At 38.8% G+C, this 23,696-nt stretch overlaps 1 protein-coding gene across 1 annotated transcript; it reads left to right on the plus strand.

Annotated features, from left to right (window-relative positions):
* The first annotated feature begins 1,144 nt into the window (after nucleotides 1–1,144).
* On the plus strand, nucleotides 1,145–23,324 carry SNAPC1 (small nuclear RNA activating complex polypeptide 1). The gene is made up of 11 exons (XM_036275508.1): nucleotides 1,145–1,298; nucleotides 4,174–4,333; nucleotides 4,494–4,634; nucleotides 5,313–5,417; nucleotides 8,188–8,346; nucleotides 9,975–10,043; nucleotides 10,753–10,815; nucleotides 15,085–15,235; nucleotides 19,397–19,495; nucleotides 22,694–22,861; nucleotides 23,278–23,324. Exons 1-10 carry the CDS (start codon nucleotides 1,171–1,173, stop codon nucleotides 22,744–22,746), a joined length of 1,128 nt encoding a protein of 375 aa, XP_036131401.1. The 5' UTR covers nucleotides 1,145–1,170; the 3' UTR covers nucleotides 22,747–22,861; nucleotides 23,278–23,324.
* The last annotated feature ends 372 nt before the right edge of the window (nucleotides 23,325–23,696 follow it).

A 23,696-nucleotide genomic window follows, 5' to 3' on the forward strand; every position in this document is an offset into this window, starting at 1 on the left:
ACTGAACAATATGCTGTACACATGTGATAAAGTATATACAAGTTTATGTGGAACAAATTAAAGTAGTTGTGCCCTGGCCAGTTTGGCTCAGCGGTTGGAGCATTGGCCTTCGAACCAGAGAGTCCTGGGTTTGGTTCCGGATAGGGGCTCAAACAAATAAAATAAAATAAAAACAAGAATAATAAAGTAGTTGGTAGTGGTAGAGGCAGGGGCATGCATAGTTTAAAGGAGGTATTCACAGATTAATGTGCAGTGTTGGTAATGTTCTGGTTCACACACAGGAAGAATGCACACATATGTTCATTTTTCTGCTGTGCTTTTTATCTCACACATAACGTGTTATTCTGTATACATAAAATATTACGTAACATTAAAAAAACAGATGATCAGGAAAGTTGAGTTGAACCTCCATCTACAGACAGAAATCCTCATGCTTTTCTATTATCCTAGGATACCTATCCTAAAACATAAAAACAATATGCCCTGCAATCAGAGAAATAGTTAAAAGAACAGAATACAACTCCTTATCTTGTTCCAGGGGTAAGCTAAGAGACGGCGTGTACACAGAAAGCTAGTGTAGCCAAATAATCAGTAAGTAATATATTATAGTGTAGGGGTGGGCGGGTGGGGGCAGATGTTTACAAAACGGCTTCTCAAGAGTGATTGTTGCAGAGATTGCTAGGGCTACAAGGAGAGAGCCACACAGTAAGCTCCCTATTATGTGGGTCCACACTGTCAGTCAGTCAGTCCAGTCCATTTTCTAGTAAACCCTCTTTAGATCCTCTTTCCAAGGTGGGTTGAGGCTCCGACTGTTCTCCCCTAGCTATAAAGGTTGACTTTTGTCACTCTGCCAATTTAGAGAGAGAAAGTAAGGGTAAAGCTCATTTTCATAAGCTAGCCTAACTAGTGTTGACCTAAATTCCTTCTTGGCCTCCTAGGACACCGCTGATCTAAACCTCTTCAAGAAATTGATAGGATTGATCTCAGTCCTGGGATTAACGGAGAGCGGAGCGCTATGCGCAGGTCCGGCTGGAGGTGGAGCTAAAGGGGCCGGATAAAACGTAAAGGAGCGCGTGCGCGTCACGTCGTAGGAGGCGGGGCTTCCGGGCTGGGTTTCCTCGGCGACGGCTGGGGGCCGCACCGCTTGAGGTGTGCGCAAGCTTTGCAAGCATGGCGACCCCGCCAGGCCTGCAGGCCGACTGCGAGGCGCTGCTCAGCCGCTTCCAGGAGATGGACAGCGTGCGCTTCGAGGACTTCACGGAGCTCTGGAGGAACATGAAGTTCGGGGCCATCTTCTGGTGGGTGTTTCTCGTCCGCTACCCACCTCTCTCCCCGCGTCTGCTCAGAGCGGCGTAGGAAGTTGCATACTTTCTCCCCCACCCTATCCCCGCCCCCCATCGCCCTCCTGTGTCGGGCTTAGAAAAATGGCAGTCTCTGAAGGCTACCTCCATCTCTCCTGGGCCCTTTTCTGTGTTCAGGCTACGCGCTTTCCCTGGGCGATTTCTTAGGCTTCAGTAGCATCCTTTTGCGGCCCCTTCCCGAATCTGTATTTCTGCCTGGCCGCTCTTCTCAACTCTCCTCTTCCTGTCCACTGCCCCAGCCTGACCTAGGTCACCATCGTTTGCCCTTCTCCAGCCTTGTTCTAGAACCTCATGTTTCAAAACAAAAGAAACACCTAAGCAAAAACAACACGATTGAATTCATTTTATCTGTAACCAGAGTTGTCTTTCTAAAGTGCAAATTTGAGCTTGTTACTTGTCAAGTAGTCTTCTTGGCCTTTGGGATACAACTCAAATCCCTAGCTTGGTTGGCTAGCTCCTCTGTGATTGGCCTCTGCCCTTCTCTGCAGCTTCGCCCACCAATCCCCTCCTTGCGCTCACCGTCTTGCTCCCGCCCTCTGCAGGCGTTTCCATCGTCTGTGGTCCTGCCCAGGCGTTTGCTCAGCCTGGAGCTTTCCCCCAACTCCCTTTGCCTGGCCACTTTGTTCTTCACTCAGGTTTAAGTCCAAATGATAATTCCTCAGAGAAGTCTTCCCTTGCCCTTCTAGACTAAATAAGGGTACTAATCTTTTTTCCCCATAGCATTCAGCTTATTTTATCACTTGACCTAACCACATTTTATTTAAGTGTGTAGTTCAAAAAACGGTATTACTGTTTGAGAGCACAGATTATGGAGCCCAAGTGTCTGAATTTGAATCAGAGTCCACATACTGTGACTTTTGGTAAATTACTTGCCTGAGCTTTTTTTTTTTTTTTTTCAGTCGTGGCAGAGGGGTCAGGCCCAGTTTAATACACAGAACAAGTTAATTCACAGCAGAGGCAGGCAATAAAGGAGACTCGTTTACAGGGGGGCATGCCTGGATTGGGGGGGAACCCCCAAACCCACAACCTCACCCACTTTCAGTCTCAATTTCCCTTTTTTTAAACCAGAACAATAAATACACACAACCACGAGAAACAACCATTGCCCCTCGCTACCCCCAGTATGGTTTGCGAGGAGGGTGGGGGCAGCCCAGCCTGGCGGGATGGGGGGGATCAGGGCTGGGGGAGGAGGAAAAACTAGTCCTTTGCAGAGTCTGTGCTTCTCATGCCAGCAGGCGCTGGGCAGGGGCCCACCTGCCCCACCACAATGCCTGTGGCTGTGGCAGGCGGGGTGGGGCTCTCAGGGAGGGGGCGGGAACAGAGTTGAAAACCATGGTTCACATCATGCAGTATCCACGGTGGGCACCAAGAGGTGGGCTGGGCACCAAGAAGGGATGAGGGTGGACACCACACCCACCTGCCCTGGGCAAGAGAGGGGAATGGTGCCCACTTGGGGGTGGGGAGGTGGGGCAGTTGCCGCTCCAAAGCTGGGGGGAGGGGCCGCCAGGCAGGAAGCTGGCAGACTGGTGCCCTGTGGACTTGGCTGAGCTGCTTTATTTGTAGAAGAGGGACAATGGTAATACCTCATATTGTAGTTCTGGGGACTAAATGAGCTAATTAATGTATGTTAAGTGCACTCCAAATGCTCAGTAAATGTTCATTATTTCTATTATTTAAAATTTTCCCTCCATTAGACAGAGCTCTGTGAGGACAGTGACCCGAAGAATCTGGTGTCCGTTAGTATAATATATAAAATATTGAAAAGAGTAAATCATTGAATGAGTTCTTGTGATTAAAACTTTAGTTTGCTAATAAAATGTAAAAGTTCTCTTTTTTCTCTCTGTTGATGTAAACTAATTACCTGCATTGTACATTGCAGGTGATGGAGGATGGAGAGCTGTTTGTTGTACAATTAATGATAGGAGAGAAACTATTTTCTTTAATGGCTACTAAATGTAATGCATTTATAGCTTAATGTATTTAATACATAGGACAGCTCTGAAAAGCAGGTATAATGGATGTTTATAGATAGGAAAATGAGGCTGAAGGAAGTTAAGTAATTTCTTCCTGATCACACAGCTAGTAGGTGGTAGAACAGATGTTGAAATCTGTTTTCCTGTTTCCAAAACCCATGATCTTTCACTGTAACCCTCTTGGGAAAAGTGGTGGTAGAGACCACTTGAGGAGTGGGGATTTTCTTTAGAAGTACCTTTGGCTGCCTATATTTACAGTAGGTATTTTGCATTCTTTTATTGTATTATTTTGAAGAACCCAGGCTTTGGGAGTATCAGGGAGTCTGCTTTCCTATCCCGATCTTTCTTTACTTTGGTGAGCTTTGCCCTGAAGAATTGGAAGGACGGGGTGGATTACATTGTATTGTGGTCTCTAACTTATGTAGGTGTCCCAAGGACAAATGAGGTTTAGTATGAATCCCCGAGAGTATTAGGGATACTATTATATATTAAAATTTATGTAGCTTATGTATTTTATTCTATAACATAACCATGGTTGTCTTAATGTATTAAATGTTTTAAATTCTTAACCAGGAATAATTTGCGACCCCTCCCCTTTTGCTACCCAATTCAGTAGGTCAAGTTGATGCTTTATGAAGAGTCATCATGTTTACCTAGAGTATGCCTGTGCCTCAGTGGAAGAAACACAACCTTGGATTAGGTCTTTGTGCTTGAATCAGGGAGGGGTCAGATGTGGAACACCTATCCAGTTTCTAGCAGCTGCTAGAATGTACGTCTTCTAGTTTTTGTTCATTACTTCATTACTTAAAGTTATAACATGTTTTCTCTTTGTTTTCTAGTGGTAAAATGAGAAATTTAGAAAAGAACACATTTACAAAAGAAGCTTTAGCTTTGGCTTGGCGATATTTTTTACCTCCATACACCTTCCAGATCAGAGTTGGTGCGTTGTATCTGCTGTATGGATTATATAACACCCAACTGTGTCAACCAAAACAAAAGGTAATACTTGATGAGTTGTTTTCCACCAGCAGAAACAAAATGGGTACCATATTTTTACAACAAACTGATTTATATAGAAATGCCAGTGTTTCAAAATATAAAACATTTGTGAAAGAAGATTTACATATAGTAACAACTTTTTTAATTCTCATGTTTGCAGATTAGAGTTGCCCTGAAGGACTGGGATGAAGTTTTGAAATTTCAACAAGATTTGATAAATGCACAACATTTTGATGCAGCCTATATTTTTAGAAAGCTACGACTAGACAAAGCATTTCACTTTACAGCAATGCCCAAATTGGTATGTTACCAAAAATACATTGTTTCTTCAAAATGAGAAATTATACTTTATTGTCCACAAAGTACCTCAGTCTCCATAATGTGGAAAAAATATTATATAGTTTCCAGTACTTGTAGAAAGTCTTCTTAAAATAGGAGAAAATGCTTTCTGATTATTTTTTGTTACAATCAAAATTCAGTCTCTGCTTTTAAATGCAGTGTGTTTCTGAATGCCACCTGTTAGACAGATAAAGCAGATTGTTAGAAAGGACATTAAATTCAGTTTCTGCATTTGTTCATTTCTTTATTCAGACATCAGAGAGGGTACTACTGAAAGAGGACCAAGGAATTTTAATGTCAGTTGGTGAAAAGTTGAAAACTTCCACTAATAAAATATAACATTTCTTTGAGCTTATGACAATTGAGAAACTAGATTAGAAGAGCACTAGGTTCTAGTTCTGGTTTTGCCATCAGCTGGCAAATATGGAACTTTTCTGAATCTCATCTGAATTTGTAGGCATGCATGTGGCATCTTAAAGATTATTTCAAAATTCTAATAGTCTTTAAAAAATGGATTATTTAATATATTCTTAGTGCTGTTTTTGTTTCATCCATGTTTACTGATAGACAGTTCTTGTTGCTGTCTTACTTATTTCCAAACTTAACAAATATACTTTAAAAGACATTCATTATCATATAGCTGTCATATAGAATGAAGAAAAAAATGCCGCGAGCTGAAGTTACGGAAGAATTTAAGGACCCAAATGATCGTGTAATGAAACTTATCACTTCTGATGTATTAGAGGTAAATTTGCTTTTATTCTCTTGAAATTAAAAAAATTGTTTTGTTGTTAACTATATATTGAGGTTACACCTTCATCTACTGCATACTGAAACTTTTTAAATGATTTTAACCAATCATAGAATGAATATTATTTTCTCTAAAGTATCAGAAATAATATACCCTAAATATATCAAAATTTATGGAATAAATCTTGGAACACAGTAAGAAACAGATGTAAAAGACTGGAGTTGGATGCAGGATATTTAGATTTAGATACTGAAACCACCATTTGTATTTGACTTTTTAGGTCATAAAACAAGAATTGGAAGTGACTGTTTTTATTCATTTATTTTTAACAATATGTGTTTATTTCCTAAGTTCCTTTTTTACAATGCTTATTTAAAAACCCAATGTTGAAGACTAGGAAGATTTAAGAGATCAGACTTGGGGTGATGCACAAAGGCCTATTCTTTTTGGGTGAGTGGAGAGGAGGGTTAGAAGGGCCAGGTCATGAGGTACCTATTTCTTTTTTTTTTTTTCCATTTTTTGTTCAGATAGAGTGGGAGGGAGAGAGAGGACAGAGAGAGAGAGAGAGAGAGAGAGAGAAACGTCGATGCGAAAGAGACACATCGAGTGGCTGCCACCCGCACGACCAACCAGGGCCAGGGACAAACTGCAACCGAGGTACATGCCCTTAGCGGGAACCGAACCCGGGTCTCTCTAGACCGCAGGCCGACGCTCTAACCGCTGAGCCAAACCGGCCAGGGCGAGGTGCCTATTTCTAGAAGCTTCTGTGAAGTCATCCTGACTTTATCTCAGATTTTTGACTCGCCACAGATCTGCTTTGAGAACCTTTTCTCTCAACATCTCTGTTGATTCTGTTTGTCCTGTTCTTGTATAACCGTTGACCCATCCTCATTGATAATCCTTCACTTTAATGCTTTTCTACTTTTCATCTACTGCTTGCAAATGCTTTGATGTCTCCATGTCTCTCATTTGTTTCTGCCTCTCATTTGTTCTAGTTTTGTGGTTAAGGCGGCATAATAAAATGAAGAGGATAGGATATTGAATCAAAACATCTGATTTTTAATTCTAGCTTTGCTACTTAAATATGATCTTCAACTAAGTATTTTATTTCTAAGTCTGTTTTTTAATTTATACAGTTATAATAATGGCCATTATTTGTTGATTTTCAACATGTGCCAAGAACTGTGTTACATGTTTTATGGATGTTAGCTCACTAATCATCATAGTAACCTTGCAGAGGAGGTGGCATTTTCCTGATTTTAAAAACAAGGAAACTGAGGCTCAGGGAAGTTAAGTAATTTGCAGAAAGTGAGGTGCAGATACTGGATTTGAATGTCCAAGTCTGTAAGGTTCCAAAGTAGAGGCACTTTATTTCTTAACACTTTAATTTTATATAAAGCTTTCCATTGTATAGAACACTCTCACTAGTATAAGCTTACTTAATATTTTTACATTGGGTTAGGTGACATTACTTAATTTTGTACAAATGTGGAACATGATTCTCAGATTGAGGGATTTGCTCAAGGTCACAATCTAGCAAGTGATAGAACTCATGCCCAAACCAGGTCCAATTAGTGGTCTTTTCCCTGTATTGTATTCCATGTAGCAAAATAATGGGAGTGTAGCAGATTGTAAACTGTACAAGTTAGGGGCTCCCCAGTGCTGGACACTGTTCCCTTTTAAAGATTGTGCATGTAGGAGTACTCATCACTGCCGAGCAGTTTCTGATTCCTTGAGCAGATGTCTGTTATTCCATCAAAATCTAGAAAATCTAGAAATGAATTGAGTAGCCCAACTTCGGGATGACTCAAATGTTGTAGTGGCCATCTATGAAGGGAGTGTCAATAGTTCCTTGCTGACCTTCAAGCCAAGTCCCAGTACTGGTTTTATTTGATTTCTTAAGTCTGCCTGCAATGTGCTGTCTTTCTCCTTACCCCATAGATCTGCCCATTTGGGGAGGAAGGTCTAATTAATAAACAGTGCCTCAAATGGTGCCATAAATCCCCTGTATTTCTTTCAGTCCTAAATTTTAACACTGAAGTAATGATGAAGCTTATCGATACTGGCACATATGCTTTGAGACTTTTGAAAGTCAGCGAATCTCTGTGGAGGATTAAGTGAGTCATTATATAGGAACTTTAGTTGAGCATAGAGAATTGTGTGAATATCCTTGATAGGACAATATAAAGTAAAAGTGTGATTTTAGTTATCAGTAGTCATGTTTAATGATATGTTATATTATAAATAAGTGTTGTTATATCCAGGAATGCAATCCTTTAGTAATCAATTAGTCTTTCCCCATACAGTATATATTACTTATTTGTTGGGTTGAATTAGATGATTCCATACCTCTGGAAAGCAGCCACTTTATTAATAAAATTGTACTATTGTCCAACCGGTGTGGCTCAGTGGTTGAGCATCGACCCATGCACGAGGAGGTCACTGGTTTGATTCTTGGTCAGGACACATGCTCAGGTTATGGGCCTGATCCCCAATGGGGGGCATGCAAGAGGCGGCCAGTCGATGTTTTCTCTCATCGATATTTCTCTCTCTCCCCCTCTCACTTCCTCTCTCTGTAAAATCAATAAAGGAAAAAAAAAGTTGTACTATTTTGTTTACATAATTATATGATTTTAAGTTTACTATAGCATGTTATTCTCATCAACACAGTCACTTTGGAATGTCATTTTATTTTGTGTTGGTTTTGCCTCTAAGTTTTTTCTATAAAAGTGAAATAAAAGACTTATTTTTTTTTTACTTTTAGGAAATGCTGAATGTTCATGATCATTATCAGAACATGAAACAAGTAATTTCAGCTGATAAGTCCAATCCAGACAAAACCCTCAGCTTGGTAAAAGATGATTTTTTTGATAATATTAAGAACATTGTTTTGGAGCATCAGCAGTGGCACAAAGACAGGAAGGTATGTGCCTGAGTGTGTGATATCTTGCCTTTGCGTTTGCACTGTGCACGCAAGGCTGGGCACGGCGAAATGTTGAGAGGCTACGTTGCCGTGGAGCTAAGATTTAGAGGAGTTTACTTTTCTTTGCTACTTATTAGCTATATGATGTCATTTAACCTTACAAACAATTCTCTTTATATTACATAGAAAACCAAATAATTATAATTAATAACAATGATATAATATATAATTAAATAATATATAATTGCATATATAATTATAGAGGAATGAGTCATCTTGGTATACCACAGATTTATTGTAATCTTTATAATTTAGCATTCTCTGGAGGTTGCATTCTGGCCGCCTTTGGGTGTTTTGCTTGGCACAGCACTGATCCTAACATTATTTTAAAAATTAATTACTAACGTAAATATTTGTAGACCGCATGTAAAATTCCAGATACCCAGCTTCTCTTAAAAGTCAGAGGTTTGGGCCTGGCTGGTGTGGCTTAGTGGATTGAGTGTCGTCCCATGGACTGAGAGATCCCAGTTTGATTCCCAGTCAGGGCGCATACCTAGGTTGTGGGCTCCATCCCCAGTAGGGGGCATGCAGGAGGTGGCCGATGGATGTTTCTATCTTTCTCTCCCTTCCTCTCTCTCTGAAAAATCAATAAAAACATTAAAAAAAAGTCAAAGAGTTGGCAGTGCTGTTCCCCCTTTGCTGCACGGCAGCAGATAGCTAGACCCAAGTGGTGGCTGCTCCCATTGTGCTCTGCCAGTCTCAGATTATCCATTTACAAATCTCATCAACACACATCAGATTAATTTTCTGACCCAAATATTGAGGCTACAGCTATCCAGATTCCACATTGACCTTGTCAGCTGGAGAAACTTTTACTCTGGAAGTCCAAAGGCCAGCCTTGCTAACTCTACCTTTGAAACAACTCTACTACTCCATCTTATTTTAGTGAATACTCCTAAAAAAAAAGTAAAACTAAGCAATTTCTGATTACTTACTGTGTTTGTGATAATGTGTTACTGTTTTTTCAAATGCTAGATAGGTATTATTATCTTACATACTGTGTTTCAGAAAGATTTATTGCCTTTTTTTGGCTTTCCATTGTATAAAAGAAGCTGGCTCAAATTAATTTTGGAAAAAATATACAAGGAAAGTGATGAGGAGATTATGTCTTGGGAAGCTGGCTGTACTTTGCTTCCTCTACCCATATTTATTTTAATGAAGTAGTACATTTAGAATGTTTGAACAGTATTCTCTTAATAAACTATTTTTTTTCCTTTATTGATTTTAGAAAGAGAGAGAAACATCGATGAGAGTTAGAACATTGATTGGCCGCCTCTTGCATGCCCCCCACTGGGGATTTGTCCCACAACCTGGGCATGTTCCCTGACTGGGAATCGAACCAGCGACCTCTTGGTGAATGGGTCAACACTCATCTGTTGAGTCACACCAGCCGGGTTCTAACCAGGATCTTAATGTCAGATGGTGAACCATATTGCAATAACGTGAAATGATCTTTTAGTTTTTCAGTAATTAAGTAAATGATTTTCATCATTCTGAAGTTGATTTGCAATTAATGTTTAGATCATTTGAATTGTTAATATGTATATATAAATATTTTGCTTTTTCAGAATCTGTCCTTAAAATCAAAAGGTAAAGATGGAGAAGAAAAGATGGAAGAAAAGTCACAAAAATCGGAGGTCAGAAAAATTCCTGTGATTGCTTATGGGGCAGTAGTTTAATTAGCTTTCTTTTTTTTTTTTTTAATGTGTGGTTGTGATTCTGTATACTAAGTATTATGATCCTTGGTCAGTATTATAATAAATGTCTTAGAAAATTCTGAAACATGGGTTCATGGGTTCTGTGAAGAACTAGTCTGTTTATTACTGGAAACCCTGGGTAGGACCACTTCAGGTGTAGATAGGCAGTGAGGATGTTGACAGTTTTCAGCAGGGGACGGGAAGGATGATGCTGGAGTGCCCTGGGTTCTTACAGGGGCGGAGTAGGGATTTTGTAATACTTCTTTTCTCAGTTCCTGTCAGCCTTTCAGTTGGTGTGGAGCTCAAGTTACTCAGTATTGCTTCCTGCCTTTAGAGTTTTCATCCATCTTAGTGGATGAGACACACAGCCATCTTTGGGCATAGGCTGATGAGGTGGGACTGGCTTCATCACAAAGGCTTTTGTTCATATTAACCTCCTTAAATCCTGATTGGAAACAATCAGTAGCTCTGGGGATGGTATCATGGCATGTGCCGTGACAATGTGGTGTGTTACTCAGTATGCATGCAATAAGTGTTACTTTCTTGTACGCTGCCTCTGGTCTAAAATCTTATTTCTTCAGGTATTCATAATTTCACTTAATGTTTCCATGTGTAACTTTTCCCCCTTCCTGTGTGTTTTTACTTCCAGAGATGTGAAAGGGCAGAATCATTAGCAAAACTGAAATTAAAGGCCTTTTCAGCTGTTGTTCAGGTAAGTTACTTCTTTATAGTAAGGTAATTTAGAAATTGACTTGATGATTTTTTAATTCCATTTTTGTTTTTTATCTAAGTCAGTGGTTCTCAACCTGTGGGTTGCAACCCCTTTGGGGGTTGAATGACCCTTTCACAGAGGTCACCTAAGACATAACAGTAGCAAAATTACAGTTATGAAGTAGCAGTGAAAATAATTTTATGGTTGGGGGTCACCACAACATGAGGAACTGTATTGAAGTGTCGCGGCATTAGGAAGGTTGAGAACCACTGAATTCTAAGTAATAAATGTATATTGTTTAAAAAGTCTAATAATACTATACAGCTTGCATAACCCAACAGTCTCCTGTTCTACCACTTCTCACCCCTCCCCTCTATTCCTAATCTCAAGAGGCCACTGTCTTCAACTTTTTCTCTTTTTTATAAATTTATTTAATTTTTAAAACGTTTTCTCTCTTGCCTGGCCTGTGTGGCTCAGTGGATTGAGCATTGGTACATGCCTGGATTGTAGGCTGGATCCAGTATGGGGCGTGCAGGAGGCAGCTGATCGATGTTTCTTTTTCTATCATAGATGTTTCTAAGTCTCTCTCTCTCCCTCCCTTTCCCTTTCTATCTAAAACTTCATTAAAAAAAAGAAAAATAAGCCCTGGCCAGTTTGGCTCAGTGGTTAGAGCGCTGGCCTGCAGTCCAGAGAGACCTGGGTTCGGTTCCCACTAAGGGCGTGTACCTCGGTTACAGTTTGTCCCTCACCCGGTTGGGTTGTGTGGGAGGCAGCCACTCGATGTGTCCCTTTCACGTCGATGTTTCTCTCTCTCTTCCTTGCTCTCCTTTCCACTCTACCTGAACAAAATGGAAAAGTGTCCTCTGGTGAGGATGAAAAATAAATAAGTAAATAAATAAATAAATAATAAATAAAAAGAAAAATAAAAACATTTAAAACTTTTTCTCCCTTAATTCCTTCTGGTATTTACCTGGAATTTTGATGGTATTGTTCTTTATTGTCTTCCAGCTTTTGTTTTTCTGTTCATGGAAAGTTTTAGGATTTTCTCTATCCCTGGAGTTCTGAAAGTTTATGATAATGTAACTTGATATTGGTCTTTCCCCATCATTATCCTTTGCTCTCCTGGTGGGCATCCTTTGATCTGATAGCCTTCTGTTCAGAGGGGTTTTTTTGTATTGTTCTTTGATAGAGTTCTTTGTTGCATTTTTGCTCCTTTTCTTTTCTTGAACTTTTATCTTGTTTTTCTTTTCTGTTTTTAATCCCTTTCAGGGAGATTTCTTAAACTTTGTTTTCTGAACATTACATTGAATTATTTTATTTCTGCTGACATTTTTTTCATTACTGATATTTTTTTCTTTAAATCTTTTTCTACTTAAAAATATTCTTTATCTTTTTTTTGTGGCTGCATTATCTTCTCTCTTTGTGGATGTTAATTACAGTTTTTTGTTTTTTTTTTATCCTCACCCAAGGACATTTTTCCACTTTTTGTTCAGATAGAGCGGGAGGGAGAGAGAGAGAGAGAGAGAAATATCGATGTGAAGGGACACATCGAGTGGCTGCCACCCGCACGACCAACCAGGGCCGGGGACAAACTGCAACCGAGGTACATGCCCTTAGCGGGAACCGAACCCGGGTCTCTCTATACTGCAGGACGATGCTCCAACCGCTGAGCCAAACCGGCCAGGGCTAATTACAGTTTTTTTGAAGCTTCCTCCTTTTCTCTTGGATTTCCTATTTTGCTGGCTTTTTCAAATGTTTGAAGATCATATTTAAGAGTGGTCATGTAGAGATACAGCTTTTTAATTTTGAATGTTTTTTCTCTTCGATCTAGTCATTTTTACCAGGTAGCAATCTTCCATTCCCTCTCTAGGGGAGGAACATGGTAAATAAGCCCAGCTGTCAATGTTTGGGAAACCTACGGAGAGAATCAGCTGGGAGGCTTCTCATTCCTTTTGCAGGTTTCACTTACCCTCCCTTTTTTCAGTAAGAAGCTCTGTCTCCTTCCTCAGCTATACCGGTTTTCTTCTCTGGTGTTTAGACTCTCCTAAGAGCAAACCTCCTGTTTTCTGCAGGAGGAAGCCAGTCGTTTAGGTTTGAGGCTGAGAAATGGGACTCTATTCCCTATGTATATTTTCAACATACCTACCCATTTTTTGGTCCCATTTCTCATGACTCCAGTTCCTGATCCACTTGGATCAGCTTGGTTTATAGTCACTTCTTCAATATAGGCAGTTGAGTTTTAGCTTTCTTCATTCTCTTGTCAGTTATCACTCACTTGCCCACTCCCAACATCTTGTTGTTTTTTAGATGCTTTGTTTCTTATTATTTTTGTTCTGTGAATTTGTTCATTTTTGTTCCTTTACTTTCATTTTTGTGGGTTGCAGGAGGGAACACTGACAAATTTATGATTAATTTCATTAAAAAAATTTTTTTTCCTTTATTGATTTTAGAGAGAGAGGAAGTGAGAGGGAGAGATAGAAATCGATGAGAGAGAACATCGATTGGCCGCCTCCTGCACGTCCCCCACTGGGGATTGGGCCCACAACCTGGGCATGTGTCCTGACCGGGAATTGAACCAGAGACCTCTTGGTGCATGGGTCGATGCTCACCACTGAGCCACACCAGCCAGACTGATTAATTTCATTTTTTTCCTGAACCTAAGAATGTAAACTGTGGGAAATTACTATCATTCTCTGGTTGTGGAAATAAAAAGAATAAGTAAAAAAATGAAAAATGGTTTTAGATCAGTTAAGTGTTATATATTTGCTATACCACAGTAAATTGAGTGCAAAATATTATTGAATGAAAGCACTAACAACAATAAATTAATTCCGAATTCTTTTTTTTTTTTATTCCTCACCCAAGGATAGTTTTCTATTTATCATCAGATAGAGTGGGAGGGAGGGAGAGAGAGAAACAGAGGGAAACATTGATGTGATAGAGCCACACCAACCAGTTGCCTCCCAGACGAACTGCAGCCGAGGTACGTGCCTTGACCAGAATTGAACCCGCGACTCATTGGTACGCAGGCCGACACTCTAACCACGGAACAAAACCTCCCAAGTCTCCAAATACTTATAAACCAGAACTGTTTCCATATTATATAGTGGTCACCAAATGTTTTAAGATGTTATGAAATAATTTTTAAAATCATTAAATAATAAAATTATAATCCTCATAAATTGTTTTAAGTGCGTATGATTGCATACTTGTGGTTCTTCTTTATTGAGGTTCAATTTTAACATACCATGCATGGTAGCTTTTAAACAATTGTTAATACCTACCTCCTCTGTATATAGGACATTAACTGAAAATTCCCATTAGTCAGGACTCTGTGTAAGCATCGACTGATGTAACTAAAAGGTCCTTGGGCTGTCTGCCTCTCCATTTCTCACTTTTTGTGTTGCTTTCATGTCTTCAGTTGCTGTTCATGACAGCTGTACCCTTGCATGTTCCCAGCTTGAGGTTCAAAGGAAAGGGAGAACTTTATTTCCTAATAGTTTAACAGAATTCTAAAATTGAGTTGCATCAGTCCTGATACAGATCATATGCCCACCTCTGAACAAATCCCAGTGACCACTGAGTTGTGAAATTCATTGGACTAGATCAGGGCTGCACGGCCAGACCTGGAGCCAGTCATAAAGTAGTTCCACTGGAAACACATGGTGGTAACTAAGGAAAGTACAATATTAGAAGAGAGGGAGGAGAAGTTGTTCGGCAGTAAAACACAGCCCTCGTCCCTGATGCCTCCCTTTCTCAACCTTGCAGCTACGAGCACTTTAACCCAGTTTGAGAGCTGGTGAAGACAGCCACAGGAACTTTTCCTGTGGTAGAGATAAAAGAGTATGCACATGTGACAAGCATTAAGCAAGCCAGTATAATGGTAAAGTACTTATGACAAATATTTTTGTAAATCTTTCCTCATTTTTTTTTTTTAATCCTCACCCGAGGACATTTTTTTATTTTTTATTCAGATAGAGCGGGAGGGAGAGAGAGGAAGAGAGAGAGAGAGAGAGAGAAACATCGATGTGAAAGGGACACATCGAATGGCTGCCACCCGCACGGCCCAACCAGGGCTGGGGACAAATGGCAACCGAGGTACATGCCCTTAGCGGGAACCGAACCCAGGTCTCTGGACCGCAGGCCAATGCTCCAACCGCTGAGCCAAACCAGCCAGGGCTCCTCATTTTGATTGTGTATTTTGTCTTTATCTATCAGTTGGATTCATTTTGCAATTCATTGTGGTTAATTGGATTTCTAACTCTTAAGGCTTCCAAGTCAAGAAGGCATCGTCAACTCAGGCTTGACTCGTCTGACTCTGATTCTGGGTCTGGTCAAGGACAAAGCAAAGCAACCAGGAGAAAAAGAAACAAAGAAACAGTGAAATCAGTAGGAAAGAAGAAATCTTCCAGAAAAAGAGGTAACTTTTTAAAGTCCTTTTGAGACTCAGTAAAGGAAAATGGGACTTATTTACAATCGCTCCTCACTGATTTTTTGTTTTAAAGACGATTAGATACTTGTTTGACTGAGAACCTTGTGAGATTTAATATTAAAAATAAATGAGTTATCTTAGATTCTTAGAATCTTACTGCTGAAAGGGACTCTAGGAGTCATCAAATTCATCATTTTATATATGATGAAATTTAGGTCCATTTGTATTAATAATATAACTTGTTCAAAGTGATATAGCTAGATAATTATAGAATCAGTCTAGAATTTTCCAGATCATACTTTATTAGTAATTTTTGTGTGTGAAACAAATGCGTAGAATAAGGTATGATAAGTAGTTACATCCTGTAAACCATATTTTTCTCTAGCTATACAAATTAAACTATATCTGCTTTCCTTTTGATATAGCATAACTATAACATTACCTTTGGTATTTGGTTCTTAAAGAAATGACTATTTTAATAGTTTAGTTTTATTTATTTATTTTTTTTATCCTCACCTGAGGATATTTTTCCATTTTTTTGTACAGATAGAGTGGGATGGAGAGAGAGGAAGGAAGAGAGAGAGAGAGAGAGAAACATCGACGTGAAGGGACACATCGAGTGGCTGCCACCCGCACGACCAACCAGGGCCGGGGACAAACTGCAACCGAAGTACATGCCCTTAGTGGGAACCGAACCCGGGTCTCTCCGGACCGCAGGCCGACGCTCTAACCGCTGAGCCAAACTGGCTAGGGCAATAGTTTAGTTTTAAAACATTATATAGGTAACATGTATATTCACCATACATAAAGTTGGAGTCTGATTAGCAGGCTCAGGGAAGAAAAAGGAGCGTTAGAAACATTAGTAAATATTTAATGCCTAATATAAAACACACTCCTGGCTACTACTGGGAGTAGCATTGTAGGTAGGTGGGAGAAAACTGAAAACAGGAACACTAAGTGAAAGGCTGTATTGGAATAATGAGTATCTGGCCAGGTGGTAGTAAGAGTTAGGCAAGCAGATTAGCTGATATGACATGTATATCTATAGGTAATCAAAGATAGAGGCAAATGCAGAGGGATTAGACAGGAATGCATAATACCTAAGCAGCTTGGGGATTGTTGGTGCCTTTATCAAAATAAGAATCATAGGATGAAGATTTCATGTCCTGGGGGGTGGGAAATATACACCAATCTACCTTTTCAAGCTCAATTCCTATAATAGCTGTCTAGCACAAGTAGGTGCTCAGTATATTGATTGGATTTACTAAGTTTGTTTTACTTAAATTTTGGCTATACCTATTCACCATACCTAGAATATAACATGCACATTTCTGGAAGGACATCAGTAATAGTAATTATGTAACCTTATTATCTGCCCAACTTTTTTCACATGTCTAAGGTCACCTAGCTAGTAGAGCTGAGACTTGAATGGCAGTCTGTCTAAATCCAAGACTGAATCTTTAACTATACTTGCTGTCTCTCAGGTAATTGAAATGTGGATCTGGAGCTCAAATTAGACATACAGACATACACTTAAGTAAGTTGTATTCGAGCTGCATGTCTTGTAATTATTAGTTTTGAGATTGACAATAGTCTATTACTTAAAATGGCATCCCACACGATTAGCTTTGAGCATAGTAAAACTGACATCCTCTGGGGAATTAGTTTTGTGGATGACTGAGGTTAATTATTTAAATGTCAAAATTTACTTTTTGAAGTTTATTCTGGTTGATATCTTTCTAAAACATTACATTTTTAATCCGCTTCTTGTTTTCTATAATGTGCATTTATAGTTTTTACAATTAGAAAAATACTATTTTTTTTTATGCTCTCCTGTTTTCTAAAACATGTGTCCTGAACAGCATTTAATTTTGTCTATGACTCAGGGTTATTATCATGAGCATAATATTTTATTGGGTTTTATAATAAAATAATCCTATCAAGAAATACCTTAAGAGTGTGGGACAGTGTACCTTTAAACTGATGGCTTCATGCTGCAGTTTATGTCAGCTCTGCGTCTTATTTTATAAGTATAGTTTTTGTCACATTTGTTGTGGTGAGTGTATCTTTCTGTTCCCAGTGTGCAGGTTTGTAGCTTTTTTGCTCTTTAGCTGCTTCTTAACTGTAATGGTTAAGAGACTGTTTGCCTTTTTTTTTTTCAGTGTTCTGTAAAATAAATGTAATTAGGTTCTGGATAAAGGCCTGAGGAACATACCTGTGACTGAAGTTCATGAACTGTATTTAATATTTGAGATAAAATATCCTATAGATTTGTATGCTTACTTCTTGATTCCTGCCTGCATGATGTTGTGTGTGTGTGTGTGTGTGTAGCATTGTGTTTTTAAGAGCTTTTAGAGAACATTACTTTTTCTTTTTTAAACATTCATTTAATATAAAAGTGCTAGATCTCTAAAATGCAGTTAATCATCATGTGACTAGATGAAGGTTTGTTTCTCAGCTGTCAGTTTGAACTCAGAAATCCTCACCTTGCCCTGGCCTGTCTGGCTCAGCAGTTAGAGTGTTGGCCTGCAGTCCAGAAAGAGAGAAATCCTTACCTTGACACTGTTGGATAGATTCTGTTAGGTTGTAAATGTGGATTTTAAAAAATCAGTAATAATTGACATGGAGTCCAGCCAGTGTGGCTGTTGGTTGTGTTGTCCCATGTACCAAGAGGTCGCTGATTGGATGTCTGGTTGGGGCACATCTGGGTTTCTGGCTTGAGCCCCAGTAGGGTGTGTGCAGGAGGCAACAGATCAGTGTTTCTCTCTCATCGATGTTTCTGTCTCTCTCCTCTAAAAACAAAAAAATCAATAAAAACATTTAAGAAAAATTAAAATAATTGATACTGATAGACATACCTAAAAGATTGTGGAGAACAATGTTAGTAATTTTTAGGTAAATCACACTAATTATAATCTTGGGAACAACTGAAAAATTTTATAGGTTCAAAGGGTAAAAAAAAATACATAATTAGAGGAGAGATTTTCTAAAGATTATCATTTAAAAAATGTAAAAATTGTAGTAATTAATATGTAGAACTTGCAAGGAAGGGTAAAATTTTATTTTAATGACTCAGTGGGAAATTAGTATTAAGTTTGAATTGTGTTCAGAATGGAAGCTAATTGTTGCTACCGTTTACCTAACTCCATCACAGAACACTTTTTCTTCCATAAAATCTGCGCTCTGTTAAGATCCAAGTATACTTGTGTTCAGAGCAGACAGCTTAAACTAATTTTCATTTAATTTCTTGCCTCCTGTGCTGACAGGTACTTATTAACTTATATGCTATATGAAATACTGTATTATAAAATAGTTAATCCATATGTAATTATTTAACAAATATTTATTGAGGTCCTACTATATGCCAGGCACTTTTCTAAGTACTGGAATACATCAGTTTAAACCAGAATCTGGTCTTATGAAGCTTACATCCTAGTGGGAAGAGGCAGACTATAAAGAAACAAATTAATATACAGTATATCAGGCAGGAAAAGTGTGGTGGAGAAGAAGAAGGCAGCATAAGGAATAGAGTGATTGTGTGTGTGGGTTGCTATTGGGACATGCACATTATGTGCTAAATGAGACTTGATATGACAATGGAATCTGATACATTTGAACAGGGTATTTTTTCAGGCAACCAAAGATTGATATAGAAAACCTCCAATTTTAGAAAATGGAAAGTCAATGGCAAATTATGACTAGAGAAATATATCTTGTAGAGCATATGTGGTGATAAAAGGAAGTGTGTCTTCATTCAAAAACAAGGCTGTTAACTTTAAAATTACATTTGTGATTAATGAATAAAATCGAATAACTTGTGATTATTTCCTGATATCAGCAGATATACCTTGCTTTGTGTGGGAAAAAGATGGAATAGGATATCTGTGTCTGGCTAATTTGTTTCTTCCTGTTTCCTCCCTTTTCTTTAATGGAAGAAGTAGAGACTATTTTCAAAGCCTAGATTCAAATATATTAATACTTAAAAAAAGATACATATTTTAAAACACATATTTCTGTTTACCATTACAATTTTAGCTTTTAGTTCAAACACCTAATTTTTGTTATGATGATGACATTATTTGTATAAAATATTTTTCTCAAAGAAACATTCTTTGTTTTCATATAAAATCATTTTCCTTCTGTTTCTAGATGACATAAAGAACGTACATAAGGAAGATACATGTTTGCGTCTCAGTATGCCTGTGATTGCAGAAGAGGACGGGGAGGACGGAAGTCAGAGGGAAACAGGTACAGGTGAAGTTTTGTCAGACTGCTAAGGAAAAGCCATCTCGTAGAGCATTAGGTTTAGAGCCCTTGAGGAGCATGGTGGTTGGCTCAGTATGTTTTTATCTTTGGCATGTTGGAGAATTTTAGTAGTATTCATACTATTAATTAAGATACTGAAGAGTTGGAACTGGTAAAATTTGTCAATGATAATGAGTGTAATATGTATTAAGAATAATGCCTGCCCTGGCCGGATTGGCTCAGCGGTTAGAGAGTCAGCCTGCGGTCCAGAAAGACCCGGGTTCGGTTCCCGCTAAGGGCACATACCTCGATTGCAGTTTGTCCGTGGCCCTGGTTGGGTCGTGCGGGTGGCAACCACTTAATGTGTCCCCTTCACATTGATGTTTCTCTCTCACTCTCTCTCTCCCCCTCCCTCCCACTCTATCTGAACAAAAAATGGAAAAAAATGTCCCCAGGTGAGGATAAAAAAAAAAAAAGAATAATGCCTAGCCTGGCCAGTGTGGCTCACTGGTTGAGCGTCAACCCATGCACCAAGTGGTCACCAGTTTGATTTCCAGTCAGGACACATGCCCAGGTTGTGGGCCTGATTCCCAGTTGGGGGTGTGCAGGTGGTGGACATTTGATGTTCTTATCGATATTTCCATCTCTCCCTCTCCCTTCCTCTCTCTCTAAAATCAATAAAGAAAAAAATTGTTTAAAAGAAAAGAATAATGCCTAGCCCTGGCTGGTGTGGCTCAGTTGGAGCATTGTCCTGTACACTGAAAGGTCATGGGTTCGATTCCCGGTCAGGGCACATACCTAGGTTGCGAGTTCAGTGCTCAGTTGGAGTGTGTGTACAAGAGGCAGCCAGTCGATGTTTCTTACCCTCCCCCCCCCCCGCCTCTCTTCCCCTTATCCTCTCCCTTCCTCTCTCTGGTAGAAAAAAAAAACCTAATGACTTTTTAAAAAATTTTGGTCTCTGTATTCGTTCAGAAGACATTTATTGGCTGCCTCTTATATTTCAAGCACTTAGCTTGGCACAGGGATATAAAGATAATTTGCTACAAGAATTTAAGGACCATTTTACTTTAATCACAGTGATTATAGATGTGAGCACAGTGACTGGCTCATAGACTGGCCTGAGTAAATATTTGCTGAATGAATCATATCAGTCTGTGCCCCCAAGGACCTTATAGTTTAGTGTGGGAGGAAAATAAGCCAGTACTTATGGTAAAGAGAAGCAGGGTGCTGTAGAAGCATTTGGAAGACAAAGAATAGACAATTAAATAGGAGTATTTGTTCCTTCAGAAATCCGAGTGCTTCTGTGGTTTGTTTATGTCAGCATAAAGTATTTCTTTATAATCTTGTGGTGGTTTCAGACCATAGCTTCTCTCCAGTCTTGTTTGCTGGCTTTTAGTGTGTGTAAACTATTAATCACACACACACCTTTATGGGTAGCTGGCAAGTCCTATTTCAAAATCTATCAGCTTGTTATTTTAAAAAATTTGGTTTTCATTTATCATTATTACATATGCACATACTTTAACAATTCAAATAATATTCATTATCCAGTCTTCTAACTCTGACTCCCATTTGTTACTCTCCAGAGATAACCACTTTTTAAAAATATATATTTATTTTTTTTATTGATTTGAGAGAGAGGAAGGGAGAGGAGAGGGAGAGAGAGATAGAAACATAGATGAGAGAGAACATTGACTGGCTGCCTCCTGCATGCCCCCCAATGGGGATTGGGCCCACAACCTGGGCATGTGCCCTGACCAGGAATTGAACCAGCGACCTCTTGGTGTGTGGGTTGGCGCTCAACCACTGAGCCACAGTGGCTGGGCCAGAGACAGCCACTTTTAACCCTTTACTAATTATTGTGTTTCTTACCTCTTTGTCTGTAAATAACATGTTTATATTGCCATTTCTTCATATTACAATTCTATGGATTATCTATTGACTTCCTGCTGAGGAAGGTGAGGATTTAATTCTCTTATATTTTTCGCCTCTCACCCCAGACACATGTATGCTTCTCAGCCCACACTCTCCTAGTATAATTATTTTAGTTGTATTGGTGTTCAGCATTTACAAAACATTAATTGCAGTAGGTCCATTAATATACTATGATTCGTCCTTTATCTGCACACTTATTATTTTCCCTAGAGAGTTAATAACTGTTTTTGCCTTATTTTATTTTTTCTATGTGCTTATCACTGATTTAACCCCCAGAGTTTGCCTCGATTATATAAATCTCTTGGTATATTCAGACACATTAGGCACTTCATCAGTTTCATCTTTTTTTTTTATCCTCACCGGAGGACATTTTTGCATTTATCTTAAGATAGAGTGGGAGGGAGAGAAGGAGGAAGAGAGAGAAACATTGATGTGAGAGAGACACATTGAGTGGTTGCCACCCACATGACCCCAGCTGGGGCCAGGGACAAACTGCAACCGAGGTACGAGCCGTTAGTGGGAACTGAACCCAGGACTCTCTGGTCCGCAGGTCGACACCCCATCTACTGAGCGAAACCAGCCAGGGCATCAGCTTCATCTTTAAAATAAAGAGGTCTCTTCCAGACCTGTGGCCTGCTTTAGTCTGGCCAGCTTGTTCACGAGGCCTGCTGCACCTTCCTGGCTGCCCCTCTTCTAGCAGTTGCTTTTCCTTTTCTTCATTTTTCAGTGTCTTTTCTTACTTTTTTTCCTCTTTCCCCTTTTGTTTTTCATTGGTGGGAATATTTTTTTTATTTGTTTTTAATGACCAATAACTATTACGTTTATAGCTATTTCTAGATAGACACCTATTTGTATGTTGTTTCTGGTGTCTGCTGTGGTAGCCAAAAAGATGTATGGTACTAATGTCGTGGGTTACATTTTCAGGTTTAGTTGAAGTTATTGAAGTCTTAGCACTGGCCTGGATACCTTTCAGATTGGCACGCTGGGTCCATGCTAATTATAGGGAGAGCAGACCCATATGAAACAGCTTCAGAGTAGCTTATTATTAAGCAGGACTTAGGATGACTAGAATCTACATTAGTAAGTTTTCAACTGCAATATCATTTTGAGGAAAAAATCATGCGTACATGAGGTTTAAGATTTCTTGTTGGAACTTTGCTGTGACAACACTCTTATTTAATACCAATTAAGCATCTGTATACTTTAAATGTATATTATTAATTATTTTTTTTTAGACCTGACAGATTCTTAATTTTATGTCTTTAGAGGTCACTGCACCTAAGAGGAAAAGAAAACTCAGAACAAAGAGCCTGGTGTAGAGTTTGTCATTTTGAGCTTTCTGACAGAAGAAAAGATTTATATTTTTGTGTATTGAACAGGAAGACTGCCATTATTGAACACAATTCTTCTGGGAAACTTTGTTTCTTTGAAATGGTAATACTTTAACATAGTTCTAAAATAAAAATATACTTGGAGTAAGAATTTACTCAAATTTATTTTTAATATTTTCTTATATGAAATCTGCATAAGTGGAGAGAACAGTTTGATTTAGAATGTAATAGAAGTAGTCCTGTTACTTGCAGATTTTTAATATTTCCTACAACTTTTGTGATATTATACTATGTTAGTACAGTTTTGGTAATATTTAAAATATTTTTTCTTGAAATATTAATGTTTATTGCATGTAAATGGGTAATTATTTTGTATGTACAATCTGGTAATGGATTTATGACGTATATTAACTATTTTATATATTCTATGGTTAAGTGCACTAAAGTTTTTGCCTTATTTGCTCTATTTTTTAATCCTCACCTGAGGACATTTTTTTTTTTTTTTGTATTTATCTTCAGATAGAGCGGGAGGAAGAGAGGGAGAGAGAAACATCGACGTGAGAGAGACACATTGACTGGTTGCCACCCACAGGACCCCAACTGGGACCAGAGATGAACCGCAACCAAGGTACGTGCCCTTAGTGGGAACCGAACTGGGGACTCTCTGCTCCGTGGGCTGATGCTCCAACCGCTGAGCCAAACCGGCCAGGGCTTACTTTATTTTTTAATATATGAAACTTACATGATCAGTATGTTATATGATTGATAACTTAAGAAGCTCAGTTTCTACTTCTATAATCAATTAAATATTTTTTGGTGCTTGTTTTAAAGCTCCCTTTGGCCTAGCATTTATATATATATACATTCTGTATGTATATGTAAAGATATATGTATGCATCTGTCTATATATATAAAATAAAATGATTAGTAAATACATT

This window comes from Molossus molossus, unplaced genomic scaffold (assembly GCF_014108415.1).
Source record: "Molossus molossus isolate mMolMol1 unplaced genomic scaffold, mMolMol1.p scaffold_m16_p_1, whole genome shotgun sequence".
NCBI lineage: Eukaryota > Metazoa > Chordata > Mammalia > Chiroptera > Molossidae > Molossus > Molossus molossus.